Source organism: Zonotrichia albicollis, chromosome 5, assembly GCF_047830755.1.
Source record: "Zonotrichia albicollis isolate bZonAlb1 chromosome 5, bZonAlb1.hap1, whole genome shotgun sequence".
NCBI classification, from domain to species: domain Eukaryota; kingdom Metazoa; phylum Chordata; class Aves; order Passeriformes; family Passerellidae; genus Zonotrichia; species Zonotrichia albicollis.
The window spans coordinates 47,763,393-47,783,987 of NC_133823.1; the positions used below are offsets into that span (position 1 = coordinate 47,763,393).

Genomic DNA, 20,595 nt, shown 5'->3' on the forward strand with positions numbered 1-20,595 from the left:
CTAGCATATGCACAGTAAAAAGCAGAAGAGCCTGAGTTCTCCATGTTACAACATCAGGGAAGAGACAGCTGTCCCTCCAGCCCTAACAGGGCACAGATGACCCAAGTTGGCTTGCTCTAGCCGTCAGAGAGCACATCAATGCAGGAGTTGTGCTCCTTGGTGTTCTGCAGTTTCCCCGTGTACAGGAAAGGAGCCCCACAGCAGCAGTTGTAGCAGTTGTTCAGTGGACGGGGCTGTAGAACCCAATTCAAAGACAACAGCAAGTGCCTGGCCTTGGGGACTGCCTGCCACTGTAACGGATCAAGAAAAATTTCATGAGCAGGAGACTGTGACTCACCGTATTCTGGTAGTTCTTCAGCATTTCTGATTTTGGTCTGAGGTAATATGCTGGTGGCACTGCATTCTCATCCCTGCAGTACCACTCTTCTAAAATCCTTGTCTCTAGCTTGGCCTCTACAGCAGCATCCAGGATCATTTCAAATTCTGCTGACTCAACTTCCCCTGGTATTCGGATGTTCCCATACTTCTCTCCCAATAGGCCCTATGTAGTTACAGAAAAGCAGGGATTAAATTTTTCTTTTTTATTATGCAAAAAGCATCCTTGGGATCTGAATTTCCTAAAAGTAAGTCTGGTAATGACTTTCAAATTACTAGGAAGGGAAACAGATACTGTGTGACAGGAATTCCTGTTAAGGGTACTGTACTGAGCTATATTTTACTATGATGACTTTGAAAATTTCAAGTCGATGCATTGTCTCTCATGGTACTCACTAGCAGTAAAAATACTACTAGTATTTTTAGTACTACAAAGAAGGCATTCAAAAGAAATAATTAAAAAATACCCAATATACTTAGCATGGAATTGACTCATGTATTATTGAGTTCCATTAGTCACAGGTTGAGATTATCCTCACATGCAAAAGCAAATTGACATTGTGGCTTATACCAGCAAGGATCAGTGTTGCAGAACCCCAAGCTGCTTTGCTGTTTTCTGTTCTTGTTGTCTTTGCCCCAGTAGCTGTCCACTGAATGAACAGTGGGGCAAGGAAGAAGCCACTACTGAGTAGAAATTGATCAAACCCAATTTTAGTACTGCTGCATAAAGGTAAAGGTTTGTGGAAGTCAGTTCTTAAACTGGTGCACAGGAGACATTTTCCTTAAAAAATGAGGATTATAATACTGGTTGTCATGCTCTAAATATACTCTTTTAAAAGAAATTTATTTCTGTATTTTACTGTTTGCAAATATTTTGTAAAAATATGATTGTAACGTCCTACAACTTCATAGACAATAGTATTATAAGAAATTACTGAAATCTTTTGACATTTTTTTCAAATTTGTCACCATCAGATCAATTCTGCATTAAAGACTTGGCCCACAGAAGTCAGTGAGAATTCTTACTTAATTTAAAATATGATTTTAAAAAAATTCTTTCCTCATTTTAAATGTATTCAGCAAAAATCTCGTGTTAATGAGAAGGAGTACTTAATGTGGAGAGGAACCAACAGTATCATAGTCCTGATTTGAATCAGAAAGATCTCTTGGTAAAGTAATGCTAATGCAAATATATTAGTGCCCTAAAAATGTAAGTGAGCATGTTTGTAAATAATATCTAAATATTCATTATTTTTAAACCACTTGTCATAATGAGAAGCTGTTTTAAACTCTTCCAGCAGAAGAACACCCTGAAAATCAATAACTGATGAGGATGAAGTCTGCTTCACTGATTATAAAAGCAGGAAGCAGCAGGACACTTTGCTGGACCCAGCTATGCTGGCACACAGCCCTCCAGTGGCTCACTATGGCAGATGCTGCAGCCCCAGAGCAGACATCAGAGCAGTGCACCAACACCTCCTAATCCTTCCAGGGAAAACCAGCCAGCTCAGACCACACCTGGCATTGTGCAAACTGACCTGGCTGATTTCTGCCTGGAGCAGACTAGCGAGAAGTCATGAACCACCATGCTGGCTCTGATGGCAATCACTTGGCACCCTCCAAAAAGGAGCACTGGCAAAGAGCTGGTGGACAGGAACAAGTCAGTGTCTGCCCACTGCTCAGGAGGAGCAAAGGAATGTAGGAATTGTGATTGTTTGAACAGCCCAGGATCCAGTTCCTGACAAGTCACAGCACCCAAGTCCTTCAAGAAGCTTCTCCAGTAGAGAGGCTTTGGGGGAAAGTTGAGTTTGCCTGGCTGCCATTCAGATCCCACCGTGGCTCCAATCAGGGCACACATCAAGGAGTCACGAGAACAGAATGAATGTGTTCAGCAACTAGAATTATATAATAATTAATTTAATGAAATAAAATGATCCAGTATTTCTAGAATCTAAATTTATTTTTGATTTGCGATCATTCCAGCTAGTAGCTCCCTTCAGAGAGGGCTATGTTGCTTCAAATAATGAGATGGATGGGGAAAATTTCAAAGCTTTTACTGTTCTGATCTATTCATAGAGCCCTGTAATTTTGGAACTCTGAAGCTGCAGAGGTTAAACAAAATATAGTATTATTTTCCTTCTTCATTCAAGTGAGGTTAATAACTTATATCATGGTGAATTGGAAAGCCTCTTCACATTCAGGTTGACATAGAAATCTCATAAATTTCTCTCAGAGGGGCTTTTACCTTGTTTAGAAATTATTACTTAGAATTCATTAGGCTCCACTTTTTCTAAATGTAAGTCCAGTGGATTCAATAGACAGTTCCCTCAGCAAAGATCAATAACTGGGCCCTTCATTAACAATACTAAAATGTCAACATTATTATGTCTGATTTTAATGCACTGCATTTAAACAACTAAATTTGTTTTGGAATTATTCTGTGTACTTTTCTGCTTCTCTGGTACAGGTTATGCTGTTCTCTCTTCACTGTACTGTAGTTAAATAATGACTGGTTTTACTTTAAAATGAAAAGACAAGACTTTTTTTATACCTCTCATCTGTCATTTCAAAAGACATTATGTAAATAATCTTGTATTAGGGATTATCCTCATGACTACTTGAGCAAAACACAATAAAAAAGAACTTTGACATGATCCAGCAAACCCAGCAAACTAAATACAGTGCTGAGCAGGTGTATCATTTAGAGCAGGTCATCCCAGGCACTGCACTGCAGCTGTGTTCCACAGAAGTTACCTGAGGTTCTGGTATTAATACCTGACTCAGTGTAATCATTTGAAGAATATTCTGGTAGAAAATTTTATGAGGTAGAAAGCTCTTAATGGAGTCACTCCTGTGTTTTCTGGTAACTTTAGACCAGCCTCAACCAGCCTCAGCCCAGTTTTACTGGCCCTCTAATGGAGGCATTGAAACAAAACCCTGTTTTACTGGAGAGTACAGAAGTGACTAGCACTGGTTTTCTGCAGGTCTGTGGTATCACAGCCCAGCCTGGGAGCAGGAGGCATGCTGAGTAAGTGCAGCTGTTTTCTGCTGAGAAACTGATGCTCAAATGCTGGGTTACACCACATAAACACACCAGGCTCCTGGGGAACAGCTCTTCACCCAAATGCCCCTTCTCTACATGCACTGCATGTTTTCCATTAGCAGTGGCACTAGTAAATTAAAAAAAGACTAAGGACTATAAACAGACAATATGTATTTGCTGTAATTTTAATCCACTTTGTTTCTAAGGCTGCATGACAGCCTTAGGATGAGTGCATTTGCAGGTACAGGCTGTGAACACTGCATCTTCCCATGTTAGAGGAGAGCCTTGAAGTACCTCCTTCCCTTCACTCTTTTGGTGTCATTATGGTTAAATTCCTATATATCTGTATAAATGTTATGTATCAGGGTACCACAAAGCCACTGCAACCTTAGAGACCTCAATGAGAAGCTCTGAACTGCAATTTTCCTTCAGGAGCTTCAGTGTCTGAACTGCATCTGTGCCAGAGGCTTGCAGCAGCCTCTGGAAATATCTGCCCCATCTCCATTTCCCTATACATTCAAGTAAATATAGATTTCTTCTTAGGAAAATGAAGAAAAATGAAGCAACAGGATTGAAAGTAAACAGAATTTTTCACAATCTTCATGTTGTTTCACACTTAGCCTGTAAACAAGAATTACCACTATTTCAGATCCTTTTGAAATATATTATAGTACTCAACAGTAAGAACCCAAAACTTCAATTTGTGATAACAACATTGCAGCATTTTGATGATTATTATAGGGAATTATTTTTAAAGGGAACAGTAATGTTTATGCTGTGTTCACTATCAATAGACAGTTTTATATGCAGGCTCATGAATCAAAATCTCCCACCTGATGAGTCATTTTCCTCTAATAGTAAAACAACAAATTAAAACTCATGTGATTGAAGGTGGTTGAACTGTATAAAACGACCAGGCTGACAAAGGTATAAAACCCTCAGCAACCATTTGTGTCTAACAAAACTTTACAGAATTAGCCCAGAGCAGCCTCAGCAACAGCCTTGTTAGATTTCACAGAATCACAGAATGGGTTTGGTTGGGAGGGACCTCAAAGATGATCTACTGCCACGTCCCCAGCCTTGGGCAAGGACACCTTCCAACAAACAAGGCTGCTCAGAGCTGCATCCACTGTTGTTCCCATCAGGAGTGCTTTATTGAGGCTGAAATCACAATTAAATGAAGGTTAAAAAACTACTGTCTGTACAATGGGAAGTATTTTCCATTCTAATATTCTTGGTGTAGAAGGAGATTGAAATTATAGGTGCAGTCACAATAATTACCAAAAGGAGGACACAAAGAAGATTTAGATTTGATCTTGAGGTATGAGGGATTCACATGGCATGTTGCATGATTATTTCAGATATCATCACTAAAATATTAATGAATTCTGATGCCATACATTATCTTAAAGCAGAACAAGCTGAAATTTTAGATATATTTAATTCCAGCTAAGATATTTGTGGTAATTTTAATAAAAAAACAACTGTCAAATAACAGCAAATTGTATTAATTACTGATTGGTTTAATTAATCTTTTTTAACAAAATGATATATTGACATCTGCAAATGAAGCCATTTGAGAAGTCAGATTAGTAATGTTTTATGGACTGGTTTCAGGTACTTGACAGCTTAAGAGCAACACTTTTTTTTGGCCATTTTGCCAACAGAGATCTGATCCAATGACCTTTTGCTGAGTTACTTGGAACCAGTCCTTTGTCTTGGTCTTTGTGAAGATGTGACACTGAAGTGCAAACCTATGGCCTCTCTGTCTGTTCTCAGAAGAGTCCTGGATTGCCAGCTTTTTGAAGCAAAGGCATCCAAGAAATTATCTTTGAAGGAATCAAATCTAACCACAGCTAATTTTTAAACTTAATATACTTCCTTGTGTACAGGGTTAAGCACTCCTTAAACAATCTGGTTTTGCAAGATCCATGAGAAATTACAAGTACCACTGTCCCATGTGACACAGGAATTAAGTGGAGGGAATTACGGCTAGGCCAGGACCCAGAGCTGGGACAGACATGTATGCAATGGTCAGTCATAACCACATTAGTGGAAGCTACTTTTTCCTAATTCTCAGCTCTGTCCTTCTTACAGAAACTGCTCACTACTGAAGGAGGAAAGCCCTGACCCCTTATGATGACAACCTGAGTGACTTACATTTCAGCCTGCTCAATTAGTATAAGCTTAGACTAAGATCACTTATTCAAAGAGGAACGGCTCCACTAGGAGAATGAGTATCTCATATTATTGAAGAGCTGCTCAGTGCTTCACACTGTGGGCTGAGATTTGGAGGGATTTAAGAGATTTAAAACACCATGGGGGGTATTAAATTCATCTGTTGTCAGGGGTTGGGAAAGGCTGGTCTTACTGATGTCCCAGAGGTGTCCTTCTACCATTCCCAGGAGAGCTGTGGATTGCAGTCTGGATCATGCTATGCCTCAGCAGGAAGCCTCACACAGAAATTTGGTGTAGCTTGTGGGCAACCACCTGGAGCAAGGCATGAAATAAGAATGCGCATCCATGGTGCAAAAGCCCAGTATCAAAACCTCCCCTGAAGTGGAAGAAGGACACGTCTGTGGTCACCAGGTATAAACCCCATTCAGGCCTCAGAGCGTGAATGATGGGGTCACAGTCACACCTCAAAGCCCTGCTACTGCAGCTCCTTTCTGTGCAAGCAATCTCATAGCACTGAACATTAGCAACTGAATATTAACTGCAACAGAAGTGTGAATGTTATCTTTCCACAGTTTGCATGACTAACAAGGGCTACAAAGTCCTCTGGATCCCTCTCTCCCCTAGGTCACTCTCTATTCATTGCCTTCTGTTTATCCTGGGGTTAGAGACCTAACTCCCTCAGCCTTTGCTTCTGGGCTTCCTCCCTTTTGTAGCAAAACTTTTTTTATGAAATAAAACCTTTCTTTCCTCTTTAAAGCCATACATTTCAGTCAAATAGCCATTTTTTTCTCAGACACATATGTTTTTTTCTCTACTGCTTACTGGGATGTTCACACACACGTTAGCTGGTAAAATGTATGTTACTATGCAGTGGATCAGGCTTCTTTAGACAAAAGAGACATAAAGAAAAAAAGTAAGTGAAATATTGACATTTATATTCGGCACCAGGCTTAAAAGACATCAGATGTAATCAAAATATTTTTTCTAAAAAGCATACTTACTGTAATCAGATTACAGTACCCCTCAATTTCTTTCAGTTGCTATATTTGTATGTATGGAGACAGAATCACTTCAGCACCACTACAAGAAATGCTCCATTGTTTTAAAATCTTACTTTTTACATGCATGCTGGCTACATTCCATGTCTTGTCCTTCATATTGAATTTGGAGGTGGTCAGACAGCACATTTGCACGTGCAAACCTGCCCAGGAAGCCATTCAAGTTAAGGAAGGCACACAGAACTGTAACATGTCAGCATGTTTACCCTCCTTGTCTGCAAAAATGTGGATTAGCCAATATAACCAAATATACAGTAAACCACATCTAGAAAATCTGAAACAAATGGTCTGTATACCAGTTTTTAAGGGCCTTTTATTTAACATCCCATCCTCAGAAATTTAGTACAACTATAGCTCTTTCTGATTTCTTGCAGGTTTATGATAACTATGTTTTAACAGTATCCTGTAGAAATAATTCATGTGATATAAAATGTGCAGGTCCAGCCAGACATATTTTGGGGAAAAAAAAAGGAAATTAAAATAACAGGATTAGCTGAGTCTTTGCCTGCCAGGCCTTGAAACCAAGAATTTACTACCAAAAAACAAACAAAAAAGAATGTCTTATTTTATTTTTTTTTATAACTTAAGGGAACAATAGCCAACTTATTTAAAATTCAAAGCAGAAATGCTAATGGCTAAACAATAGTGAATCATCAGATCTAAAGCCAGAAAAGTATGTTTACTTTAATTTATCTCAATGGAATGTACATGTTAATTGCTTGTTAGGGCAAACTCCAAGCTGTTGTACCAGAAACTGTAACCAAGGTGAAGAAAGCTGTAATACTATGCTTAAATGAAGCCAATTTTTAGGAAGCTGGAGTTCCAGAGTAGCTGGTGCCCAGGAGATGTCCTGAAAATAACTGCCTCTACTCCTTTTTATTGTACTTCTAGCTGCAATGAGGTACAGTGTAAAGACCTCATGACAGAAACACAGGGAGAATGTCCTCCAAATAAATAAATACATTTGATGGCTCTTCTTGCCTATCAAAGGTGGAAAGTTATGTTGCACTGGTATTAAGTCTCCCAAAAATACTAGCACTAGAAATTAAAAATATGAAAAAAACCACAAAAATGTCATAATCTCTGATTTCTGGGATGAACAGGTCAAAGTGTCTTTTAGAGCAGCATTTTTCTTCTCTGCCAAGAGCTGTAAGGCAGTGCAGCTAATCAGACAGAACATTAGACCTGCTGCAGATCTCTTAAATCCTGTTTCCTTCTTTTACTACATCTCAGTATGGAAACTTTTAAGTTCCTGATACTTTTGCCACGGACTCAGACCGTCTATCCATAAAATGAGGCTAGTGACAGCTTGCAAAAGAAGCCTTTTATTTTGAGTATTTCTATTTTGATATGCAAAGGATGTGTATTTATGTATCAGCAGTGATGGAACTGTTATTTTACACTGTTTGTCCTTTTTAGTTTTTAAGAGGAAAATTATACCATAGGCAGTATCAAACATTTTCATTTGCTTTTTCATTTCATTTGCTTCAACCTATGGAGATAGATTGAAGCTGTGAATAAGTAGAATTAATTTTAGAACTTCAGCTGACTGTAGAAAACACAAGAAATACAATTTTTAATTGAATTTGCTGAAGTGAATAGGAAACTGAAGGCATAATAAAGACGTTTCTGTACTGAGAATTGTTTTTCCACCTGCCTGGATATATATTTATGTTCCCTGGCTTAAACCTTGCCCTAATTTCTGTTTTCCCTTTTTCCCTGAGGCACTGCAGGAGCACCCTAGGGGGGGGTACTATATGAGTATCAGAAATTCAAGACAGGTCTTGGTTTCAGTTTCATGAGAAACAAAAAGGATTGTTGAACTACCTTGTAAGAAAACTCACTGCAATTGGGACTGGAAGGATGAGGTGCAAGTGCTGAAGTGTTTTGCTGTGAGTACAGTTCCTGACATAAAAGGTGTAGAAAAGAAGAAAATGATGGTGAAGTTTCTTGATGCTTGACCTGTCTTTCAGAAAACTAGAGTGGCAAAACCTGGCTGTAAATGAGCCAATTCCCTCAACTCTGAACTTCACCCACAGCGCCGTATTTTTAAATCTCAAAGCTTTCCCTAGTGGTGGGGATGAAATAAGGATGAGTAATTTCTCAGGACATAGTGTGTAGGAGCTACCAGTCTATCATACAGAGTGAACGTGCTTCCTCAGAAGAAATTCACAACCTACTTCCTTGATACAGTCTGCTTCATCAGAACTCTCTCCTGGCTGAGAAAGTATCTATGGTCTTTCTCCACAATCTCCCTGTCTTCTACAGGATCATGCAGCACCAAATTAATTCTGCTGCCTTTTCCTTCACTGCTTATTATTGCTGGGTCTTTGATCAGCCTGAGCATAGATGCAGGTGAGAAAATCAGTCAAAAAATTATAATTAGGGAAGAGGTCAGTGAATAAAGATAGCATAGAGGAAGAACTGGAGATTCTGCCTACCTCTGCCTAAAGATCTGAGGTGCTCACTCACTCTGACTTTCCTCCAAACAAACATGTTATTCTCACTTTGCTATATTTTTGAAATTGCATGGGAGATTTCTTGACAGGCATGTACCTTTTCTTTTCACATAAAGCTCAGGACCTTGCAGGTAATTCCTGCCACAGTCCAGATTTCTGTCAACTCTGACAGGTCCTGTAACACTAGACAAGAGCGGAACTGGGTAGAAAAACAAATCAAAAGGGTTAGGTTTACTAAAAGACTGGTGCACATAGCCCAGACTGAAGTCAATAACCTTGTCTGTGGAAATCACAGAGAATGGGGAATGCACCTTTGTTGGAAACAGTAAGGAGATCAATATTGTCTTTTTGAGGAAGGCACAGTGGTGTAACCTTCCTTGCTTTGTAAAATAATCACAAACTCATCTAAGCCAGAAAGAATTGTGATTTGAAACCCTGTCTTGCATCTCACAGGCAAAGGGTGGCTAACAGGGAAATGGAAAAGCTTCTCCTCCTACTGCTGTTTAATGTGCTCTCCTGAGTACCCAGGGACACAGATATCATGGAGTCAGAAAGGAGGAAGGTACTCTGAGCCCATCAGTGTAGTCCTTGGGAGGGCAGGGCACTGGCTTCTGGGCCTCAAACCCTGGAGTCAAAAGCTGGCACTCTTCCACATTCTCACTGCCCTCTTTGGTATACTTTGTATGCAAGAAGGGGTTGTATCTTTTATTCTCTATGAAATATGATCTTTCTTTTATTTATCAAAAAGGTGGCTTAAGTTTCTGCATTCCCATTTTGGAATGGTATTCATTATTAAACAGTGAGGCAAAGAGCTTACATCGAGCTAAAAATGAAAAAGTGCCATTCTATTGGGATATCTTAATGACTTTTCTAACACTAATTTTTACACAGTAGGTTATTTGACTTACAATTAATGGTAAGCATACAAACAGTGAATGTTAAGTACTGCCCTGCAGGTAATGGGTCAGATCATTAGCCAAAAGTTTAAAAATTCTGCAGCAGATGTCCATGGAAATGAAAAAAACCAGCAAAAGTACATAAATGCCACTCACCTGAATGAAAACACTGTCTCGCCTGTGCCATGCATGTGTGTGACTGAGAGGCAGAGGATACAGACAGCCAAAGCACGTGGCCACATGGTGAACTGTGTTTCCAGCCATGAGCAGCACTGGTGTACTAAAGCATTTTAAAACCGTTTCAAGCATTAAAGTAATTTCTGTGCTATGCAAAAGAGCTAACAAGAAAAGAACATGTAATTTACTCACAATAATTGCAGTCTCCCTAGTTTTCTAAGCAAATACTCTGTGCTTCATTTTTTCAAGGTGGAATGAAATAAAAAGTTACTCTGTGAGTAATGTGTTAGTTGATAAAATGTATGTTACTATGCAGTGGATCGGACTTCTTTTGTCTAAAGAGACCCATAAACAAAAAAAAGTGAAATATTGACATTTCTATTTAGCATCAGGCTTAAAAGACCTCAGATTTAATTTAATATATGCTAGGTGCTAGCAGCACTATTAATATCTCTCTTTGAACTTACCAGCTGCCTGCTAAATATTGTAAAGTATGCTGTTTCCTTACACAGAAATAGCATTACAAAGTTTAGAATCCCCTCCATCTCTCTCATTTCTGCAGAATAGCTGATGCTGGATTTTTGACCTACAGATTCATTTGCAGAGCAGATCATTACATTTAATTGATTACAGTACTACCTCAGAAGATTGCTTGGTAAAGTTCTTGAGGGTCATGAGAAAATAAATTGCATAAATCTCATGCAGCCTATTTCTCCCTCTACACATTACATAGAATGATGGAAATATGACTTCATGTTAATTGTATTCTGCCTAATGTGGTCATTCATATTAAATACAATACTTAACCTTTCTGGAACGCAGCACCAGAAATTGTATTTATGTCAAGAAAAAGAAGTACAGTGGCTTAGTAGAAAATATGTGCAGTCTTCTGACTGAAAATGCAAGTTATTTTTAGACTACATAAAAACCCATGCAGTTTCTGTGTTACATGGAAAAGCTGTCAGATCAATCTTGTACCTGTTTCCAATGGGCCAAGTATAAAAAATGGTTAAGTATTTAAAATTTAGAGAATCAGAGATGATTCACAGGAAAATACACTCCCATCCCTAAAGCAGATGAAGGAATTCACTTACAATTGCTTAATCATGTAATACCACCTCAGGCTTGATTTTACTTTCTGTGTGTATGTGTTGTTCAGAGCCAAACTATGGGGAAACGGGTAGACATCCTTTGCCTTTTAGTCTGGAGGCTGTGAAAGAAGAGCAGAGTTTGCTGGGGGGGAAAGCTGCATATTTTGTCTTTAAAACTGATCACTTTGTTTTGAAGGATTTCAAAATACACAAAGCTCTACTTTGATTATTTACAGAAGAACCTTTCCTGTTGGCCAAGTCCATCTAAAGCAGGATTAATACTGCATACATGTACTTTACTCCAGATCAATGCCAAGAAGTCCTATGGAGCCATTCCTGATATGACCCCAAATCCACTTATATTAGAGGGAGTTCTTGCTTGGATGGTTTTAAAATCAGATACAGAGTGAGAAGAAAAGTAATAATTTGGTATTTCTTTCTTGGAATTTACTTTACTGGAAGAAGTGGACTGTTCTGCCATGTCTGGCTCCACGTATTCACTTAAAAACAAACACATAAAAATAAATAGAGCTGTGTCCTGGGGGAGAATTAAATACTGAAATGCCCAAGCTCAGAAAACTTGTGCTGAATTCCCCAAAAGCACTGGGTCCTTAGCAACCCCCCTGAACTGGATGTTTTAGTATAGATACATTTGACTGACTTTTGCCTCCCTAACTTAAAGTGTGTGGAGAATTTCCCAGGAAAGCAAAGGCAAAATAAAACTTAGGCATTCCAGACCTTGTGTGTACTTAGTTTTTACATTAGGAATAAACCTTAAAGTAACACCAGAACTGAAACTGGAGTTGATGAGATCCAGCAGAGCAGTAATAATATAATTTGGAATTTTCTCTGATCTGGAATGCACTCAAAATTAATTATAAACTATTTGTACTAAGAAGAGAGACAGCAGCAATATATTTCATGGAACAATTAAAGAATGCATTATACTGAAGAACAAAAAGACACAAACACTTGAAACATGCCACTCCATAATTTACCACACTTCCTCTTCAATTTCAGTGTGATTTAAGGACATGCCAAATATTTTAAATTGCTAATATTCTTTTAAAATCCCACTGAAATTCCAAATTTATAATGCTAGATTCTTTAGGTCTGTGGAAGTTGAAAGAGTGTTATGCTTCCCTAGGAAGTGTTCAGGAAGGGATTTCTGTGTTGCTCCTGAATTCAGGCCTGTCAGCCGCTTCCTCCTGCTCTTGCCCTGGACTGAAAGTGCAGAAAAGAGCTTTTATACATCCCCAATAGGTCTGTGGAAAGAGGAGCTGCAGAAATACTCTGTGGGTACCTCAGCAGACCAGTGAAATCACAAAGCTTGATGCAAGAGCTCAGGTTACATTTGTTTAGATGTGGCAACTCTTGAGGACGTGGTGAGACCCAATTCAAAATATTTGGTGATTCTTTATCTCAGAGTGGTCACCTGTTCTCTATCAGCAAACAAGGAAGAGAACTGGTTATGGATGCCATGAACAGATTATCAGATTAAGAACAAGCTGCTGGCAATTTGAGAGGGCTAATGTAAATTTCAGTTGCTCTTCAGAGTACATTGAGAATGTTTTTAATATTCTTTGGCCCAGATGTTTTAAATGATAGGTGGAGATAACCTTTAAGGTTTGCACAATCCCAAGCATTAATTGAGCAAACCTTTACAGGTAACAGACTGACCTTTAATTTCCATTTATCTTTTTCATTTTACAATCTTTCAGGACACAGTCATGCAAGGACAGCAGTTCAGGCAGATGGAAAAGCACCTATGTGTTATAATTTTCAGGATGTATGTAAATGTAAAGGTTCCAGTGATGTGCTAAATCAGTTTTTTCTTTGGTATTGTTGTGCAATATAGAGTTTAAGCAGTTCACAATTTAATAAATATACTGCATTTCAGTCTTCCCATGTAGATTCCAAAGACAAGAAATCTGCATAAAATTTGTACGATAAGTATTTTCCACTCATAAATGAGTCTTCATAAATTGTTGTGTAGACCAAAAATAGCATAGTATGTATTTACCTACAGTAAAAGCTATGAGTATTTAAATCATTTAAATGATAATATAATAGGCACTGATTTTATACGCAGAAAAAACCCTACACAAAAACCACAACCTAACAAATAACCCCAGCTTAACCAAAATCCAAACAACTTCCCTCTCCCTTATCTGAATCAAGTAATAGTAGAGGTTAGGTAGCAGTTAAGGGAAGAACTGTACATTCCCAAAGTCAATGTTCACAGGAAATTAGTTTTGTATTTTTATCAGAACAGTCTCCTGCTTGTACGTATGTGTTAATTTTGATTTTATTGTTTCATATTTGGAGAAAAGCTTGGGACTTCCACCTCATTCACTGCACTAATTTAAGGACTGAATTTCATTTTCTCTCCATCCGATATTACAATGCAGGCAAAAATTGCCATAAAAAAACCTAAAATCAGTATATATCAAGTAGCTAATTCTGAATAGTTCCATTTAATCCCAGATCTGCGTCGCAATTCAAAAAGTGGTAATTGATAACTAAAAAAAACAAAAACAAAAAAACCCAACAAACCAAGCCAACCAAAAACAAACCCAAAAAACTCCACCAGCTGAAAAGAAGTGGCACATTTTATAGAACTTTCTCAAGAAATGGCAGGTTGCCCAAAGCCTGCAGTGCCAAAGTCAATTTTTCATTATGTTACTATAAATTAAAAATAATTATGCCTGCTGCAATAGAATCATCTCCAATTTTTGTTGTAAATGAAATAAGCCTCATCTCACTATGGTACAAAAGAGAGAAAAAGAAATGTGCATAAACAGATTTCTGTGGTTTTGCCAGTCTAGTCACTGGGAGTGCTACTACTTTGGCCCATACTTGGAAAACCTGAAATAAACATTGAAGTCATTGGCTTACTGCAACCTCTTTGCTAACTGTTTCATTCTGTTAAAAAATTCTGATTCAGCTTGATTTCTTTAGCAACAATATCAGGCAGGCAGTTTTTAAGAGCTTCAAGACTCTGAGCTGCTAAAATATGCAGCAATAGTATGTGACAAGGTTTCCTTCACTATCAGAGATTTTGCAAATCATGTCTAAGGACACTGGGTGTTGCTACATGAAAACCTCCATGCCCTTCTGTTCCAACTCTAGTTTTTTCATCAAAGGGAAGATAGAAAGTAGAAAAATAAACCCAGAAAACTAAATATAGTCACACAAGATGAAAGCTACCCAAACTCTCTAGAGATCTGGGCCAGTGTGTGCTTGTGAAAAATAGTGTCATGACAGCATCAAACCCGGCCCAGACTCTGTACTCCAGATGCTGGGTTCTTATGGTGAAGCCTTTGTTCTCCGGGGCTATGAAGCTAAACAAGAAAGTGAGGCAATCAGGTGAATGAATAAGAGCCAGAGAGATGGTTGTAAGGGTGTGATAGAAGTACAGAATGACATGTGCTACAGATTGTTCCTTGTCTGAGCTTTGGCATGGAGAGAAGGGATCTCCAGCCTTCACAGCAGGCATGTGTCCTGCTTTGACACAATTTGTATCCTTTCCATCCCACTGGATACAGTTCACAAAATCTTTAACATTCTTCACTTAAAAAAATAATCAAGGACTTGCAGATTTTTCTCAGCCTTACTATTACAAGACTAAGATTTAGAGCTGACTTAGGTACGTTTAGACACAAATGAGAAAAAACTTTGTACTTTTTGTAAAGTATTTTCTTGGCAAATATATTACAGAAAGGAAAATTTGGGATAGTGAAAGCATGGTGTTAAGACTGTTTTGCATTGAAGTGTAGCAAGTGACCATGGAGAGAATAATCAGTTGCACATCAGTATATCAGAGGGGACCTTACACTCTCTACAACTTCCTGAAAGGTGGTTGTAGTCAGGTGGGGATTGGTCTCTTTCTCCAGGCAACAACTGACAGAACCAGAGGACACAGTCATGTTCTGTGTCCTTGGCTGCACCAAAGGAAATATAGGTTGGATATTAGGAAAATTATTTTTACAGAAAGAGTGATCAAGTACTGGAATGGTCTGCCCGGGGAGGTGGTGGAGTCACCATCCCTGGATGTATTTAAACAGAGACTGGATGTGGCACTCAGTGCCATGGTTTAGTTGAGGTGTTAGGGCATGGATTGGATTCAATGACCTTGAATGTACTTTCCAGCCTAGTGGTTCTGTGATATCACACACTCAGAGCCTCCTCAGGTTGTCACTGACCTCCAGTGTTTTCAGTCTCTAATACCTGCCATACTAAATTGCCCTGGGTTTGTGACATGAAACAGCAAATGCTGATCAGAGCAGATAGCTCTTTGCTGCTGCTGCTTTTTTGTAAGTCTTTCTAGGCCAGCTGATAATGCATGTGTGAGAAGTACCAAGAATTAATTAACTGTGGACTCCTTAAACAAGTTGTCAATAATTCTGTTGTGACAGAAGTACAGTCATACCCATCTTGCTGTGAGGACTGATCATTAAAGATCCTTCTTTCCTCTCCACTAATACTGAGTAATCACTGTTAATCTACAGAGCTGCATAGGGAAATATTTGCACAGCAAATGCACAGCAATGAGCATAAAGTACTTTAGAAAGAAGAAAAACACACATTTGTTACTGAATCATGCATGTTAGGACAGATAACATTATATTTTTCTTGTAAGGTAAAACATTATTTTTATACCCACAACAAAACATGGACCTGCAGAACTTTTCAAGCAATCTTCAAGCAGCTTCATGCGAGTCTTCTGCAGCTCAGGACTGTCCCATTCATCTGCTTCAACTCCCCAGTATAAGTCTATGACCTGGAAAACAGAATGCAACAGAGTTACTTATCATATGCTCTTTCTACCAATCAAATTGAAAATGAGCTTTGCCAACATCCTGCGCACTAAGCTTTGCTCTTCAGTGTGGTAAAATGCAATGAGTTCTACATCCAGTCCTTACACAGACTGGCAAGGTTTCCTCATACAAATGAGAATTCCAGCATCTTACTTTCCCTCCCAGATAGTCCCTCCTGGGACAGTCTCTCATTTCACAGTCATGTGGAGATTATCATGACAAGATCTTGATTTGATGCAGCCTTTTATTTGGTACTAGATTGCATATAATGGGTAGATAAGAATAATGAGAAAGAATTGAAAAAAAATCCTGGCTCCATGAAAATTAATGGGAATCTCACTGTGAATCACAGTCAAGACCATGACTTGACACACAGTGCCACTTGTATCCACAGGATACAAACTCATCCTGTGCTCATGGCTCAAAAGAAAGAATAACAATGGTTTCACATTATCATACTTCCTTTGTTAGCTGATCCTCACACTTTGGAAGCAGAGATTGTAGAGACGTGCAGTGGCAGAGAGAGAGCTTGCTGTCCTGCCTTTCATATTTAGCTACAGACTCAGTTTTATGACCCTAATTAGTTACAAACAGGCTCCTGGAAGAAATTACTCATATTATACTAATTTGAACAAACTAAGTGACGACCTGTGATTTCATTTTAACTAAAAGGCTAAATTCTTACATTGGGAAATCAAATTTAAAAAGATAGTGATCATATGTATGAATTACTTTTGGAACAAAACTCATGGTACAGGCCACTACTCTCTCATTTACTACTGATTCTTAACATCTTGTATGCAATTTTAACAAAAAAAGTCTAGATGGATAATTAAAAAAAAAACAATCAAAATTGTCTTAATACATGGTTAGCTGTTGTCCAAACAGATTATAAAATTAATCTGAAGATTTAATATGAGAACTAATAATGAGTTGATGTAAAACTAAATTTCAGCAGTTTTTCAGCTGGTTAATCTTGGGAAATTTCTCCTACCAATACCAAAGTGTAGGACCAAATCCTAGAGCTATTTATGCTGATGTGTAATTGCAGTATCAATAGTTTGGTTGATTATTTCTGCCTTAAAAGTTTGTGACTCATATCAGTGTTGGCTGCAGCAGGCACATTGTTACCAAACATGACAGGTAGTGTCCTGTGTGACTCATGAGGAGTGAAAAAACCCAGGTATGGAATGCATTGACTGTAAATGAAGGTATTGAGTGCATTTTCTTGGCAGTCTAAGTGTAGCTTACACTGCCAAGAAAATACACGCAATATCTTTACTTTTTACAGAAACTCTGTTGAAAAATTTTGCAGGAACATGCATTTTCTGCTCTACAAAGCTGCATTTCAAATAACCTTCCTATTTCCCTCACTTGCACAGATTTCTTTTCTGTCCTTTCTTTTTAGTCTCACTAGGAAAAAGAAGTGTTGCCTTCTTCCTCTCTACTTTCTGTTATTTATTAATGCAACTTTATTATCGAACTTCACATTGTATTAATCTGTGATTACTTGCGTGATGTATGATAAAACTTAAATATTCTCATTATAAAATCCTTCAGATACCAATCTTAGCATACAGTAAAAAATGTTTTAATTACTTGTTGAAGAATTTATTGTGCTGCTGTAGTTCTTCTGAAATGTGAAAGCAATTTCTATTTTAATTAACTGTTCAGAAATCACATTAATTCTGAAAATGCGAAGAAGAAGCTCCCTGGAGTACCAGACAATTGCAGGGGCTCAGCAGCTGTTTGCTGTTTTATGGGGTAACAGTTTTGGTGCATAGTATCTTAACATGATACAATTTGATCCTGCAAGAGTAAATATTTTACCAAACAAACCCCTGAAGACACCAAAAATTTCTAAGTAAGGTCTCATCAGTTGATCATTATGCTAACTAAAAGAAATAGGATTTACAAAATTAAAGAAATGGAACAAGGAGACAATTAAATCTGATTCTGAAGCATGTTTTTACTTTTATTTGGAAAACATTGTGCCAAACACTAAGTCAAACTCTCAGCAAGGCTGCCAAGGTCATATGGCAACTAGAGCCCTCTGCAAGAGTTCCTTACCCACCGTGGACTGACACTGCTCTAGTTCAGTCCCACACGAGTCACCTAACAAGAGACTCTTCATTCATAATTCAGTGTTTTCTTTTGCTTACTTTAGCTTTTGTCCTACCAATCCTACAGTTTCACAGATTTTGCTTAGGAGATAAAATTATTTATTTTTATCACTTCCAAGAGCTTAAAAAAGAACTACAATTTCCATTCATGCAGAGTTCTACTTTCCTTCTACCATATATATATATATGCTGTTGAAAATTATTTGAAACAGTTCATTGTTTTGAAGAAGAAAAGAGTATGTTGCTAATTAACTATATTTGGTTAGCCTCCCAGAATTTTCAATTACAACTACTTTCTTTAACCTCTCCATCCTCTCCTGTAAAAGTACTGTATTTCAGGTCAAAACTACCACGAGCTCTGGAAGGATTTTTCTCAGCTTATTTGCTTTCTTAGCCAATAAGTGTGTATTTTTCTGAAATATTTTCTGTTACAATGAAAAAAAAGGCCATCAAGCTAACAAATTCATAGTGTGATTGAAGACAGCCAGTTCTGCTTCCAGTCATATGGTGATTATGTACAGTAAGAGCTCCCACCAGATCGATGGCACCTCACAGATCTCAAGCTTTGCAGCAACTGAAACAGTTTGGAGTGCAGCCAGGTGACTCAGTGAAACTTGCAGTAATGCATGTACTCAAATGCTTTTCATTTGGGTCATGATTTATTAGGTAGAGAGTGTCCTGAATAGTGCATTTGTGTGCATTTGTGTAATCTTCTACTGACCAAGTTCTTGCTTGGTCAGTAGAAGATTACTTATGAGGATGAAAAGTTATGTGCTCTGCTCTGTACAGAGAAATATAAATTTACCCCTGTATCTGAAAATTACCTAATATTTTAACACTGCATGTAAAACTGTATTCTTGACTTTGCATGCTAAGCTAAGAAATTTAGTGTATCAGAATAAGAAAAAATAAATGTCTTACTAAAGTCTACCTCAGAGTCCCTTTCAAAAGGCTTTGCTACTTTTCCTTGGTTATTTTTGTACATCTTCCTACTTTGCTTCCCCAGAAATGTGATAGCTTTCTAGCAGTTTTCCAAACTGTGTCAGTAGAACTGTCATTCAGACCTCATATCACATAAAGATGCTGGTGTTGAAACTATATAATAAAATAATTTGATTCCATGAATATCAAATAGAGTATGAATATCAACTAAAGTTAATTGTTTGTCCCCTAGAGACTACATTACAATCTGTTTGAGGAAAGACATGTGTCCCCTCACAAAGAATTCAGTAGATTATGATCTACTTGGAAGAGACATTTCCTTCACCAAGAAGTCTCCTCAAAGATAACAGAAATAAGGGGTTGACATTTTCAGTGAATGACACATAGTAGTAATACAAGAAAAATATTATTTAAATATCTTTTGCTATTCTTTTCATGTACCACTGCAGCTGGGACTTCCCAATCAGCTGATGAGCTAGGACCTTCAGATGAAATTCTTTTATAGCCATAATCAAAAATCACTGGAATTTACCATCATGCAGATTCAGCAACTTCACTGTGACTCAGGGAATTAAAACCAAATATCCTAATTTAAGAACTTGTTATTTTGATTAAAAACCAGCTGCATGTGCATCAAGAATAATACACTGGGAGGAACAGGATGTTGCATAAAAGGCATTAGCTGTTCCCAAGCTACACTCTGGAGAGATGAATTTTTGGGGTCACTAAGTATGCAAGGAAAATTTGTGGATTCAGAGCCAGAATTTTTGGAAGACTGAACAACATTTTTGCAACATCACAAGCTGTATTTGTTTATACTAGCAGAGAAATGGTTCCAGGCCTGCTGACATATAAAGAACTGTGAATTAGGACATACCTGATTTAAAGTACCAGTGACTTTAACACTGATGCCAAACACACCTGTTTTAAATCAAATAAAACTCTTTTTATTACCAACTGGCTCCTGCCAAAGATGTGTATGAGTCTATGTCTCTCATGGAAAGAGAGGAAAACACAAACCTATTGAAGCAATGGGAGTGCTACAGTTGACATTAAAGAAAGCAAGTTCCATAGTATATAATCACAATAAAAAGACACCCTGTTAAATTCATTTTGGTAATCAGTTTTGGCATTCACCTGGTTAAATTATTTTCCACATTACAGTGGAACTTAAATGTGGTTTCTAGAAACACAACACAGTACTTCAGATGTAATATTATTTCTTCTTATATACTCTGAATACCTAAAAGAGAGGTGATGCTTTTTCATCTGTTCAGAATTTACCTCAAATCTGCTGTAAAATAAGTACATCAAAGTTCTGAGAGAGCTAGGCCTGTTTAGCCTGGAGAAGATACAAATGAGAGGGGATTTTATCCAAGCACACAAATAACATGAAGGTGGGTGTCAAGAGGAAAGTAGCCAGGCTCCTCTTG

General features: G+C 37.9%; 1 protein-coding gene across 3 annotated transcripts in view; it reads right to left on the reverse strand.

Annotated features, from left to right (window-relative positions):
* NWD2 (NACHT and WD repeat domain containing 2) overlaps positions 1-20,595 on the reverse strand; it is a 51,284-nt gene that overhangs the window by 9,437 nt on the left and 21,252 nt on the right. Inside the window, exons 3-4 of one of the 3 annotated variants that reach the window (XM_005490492.4) lie at positions 15,944-16,060; positions 338-541 (exon numbers count right to left, since the gene is read on the reverse strand). In XM_005490492.4, the coding sequence (XP_005490549.1) occupies positions 338-541; positions 15,944-16,060 (321 nt within the window). Of the gene's footprint in view, positions 1-337; positions 542-15,939; positions 16,067-20,595 lie in introns of those variants that run through there. The other 2 variants (XM_074541627.1, XM_074541628.1) reach the window with 2 other exon arrangements.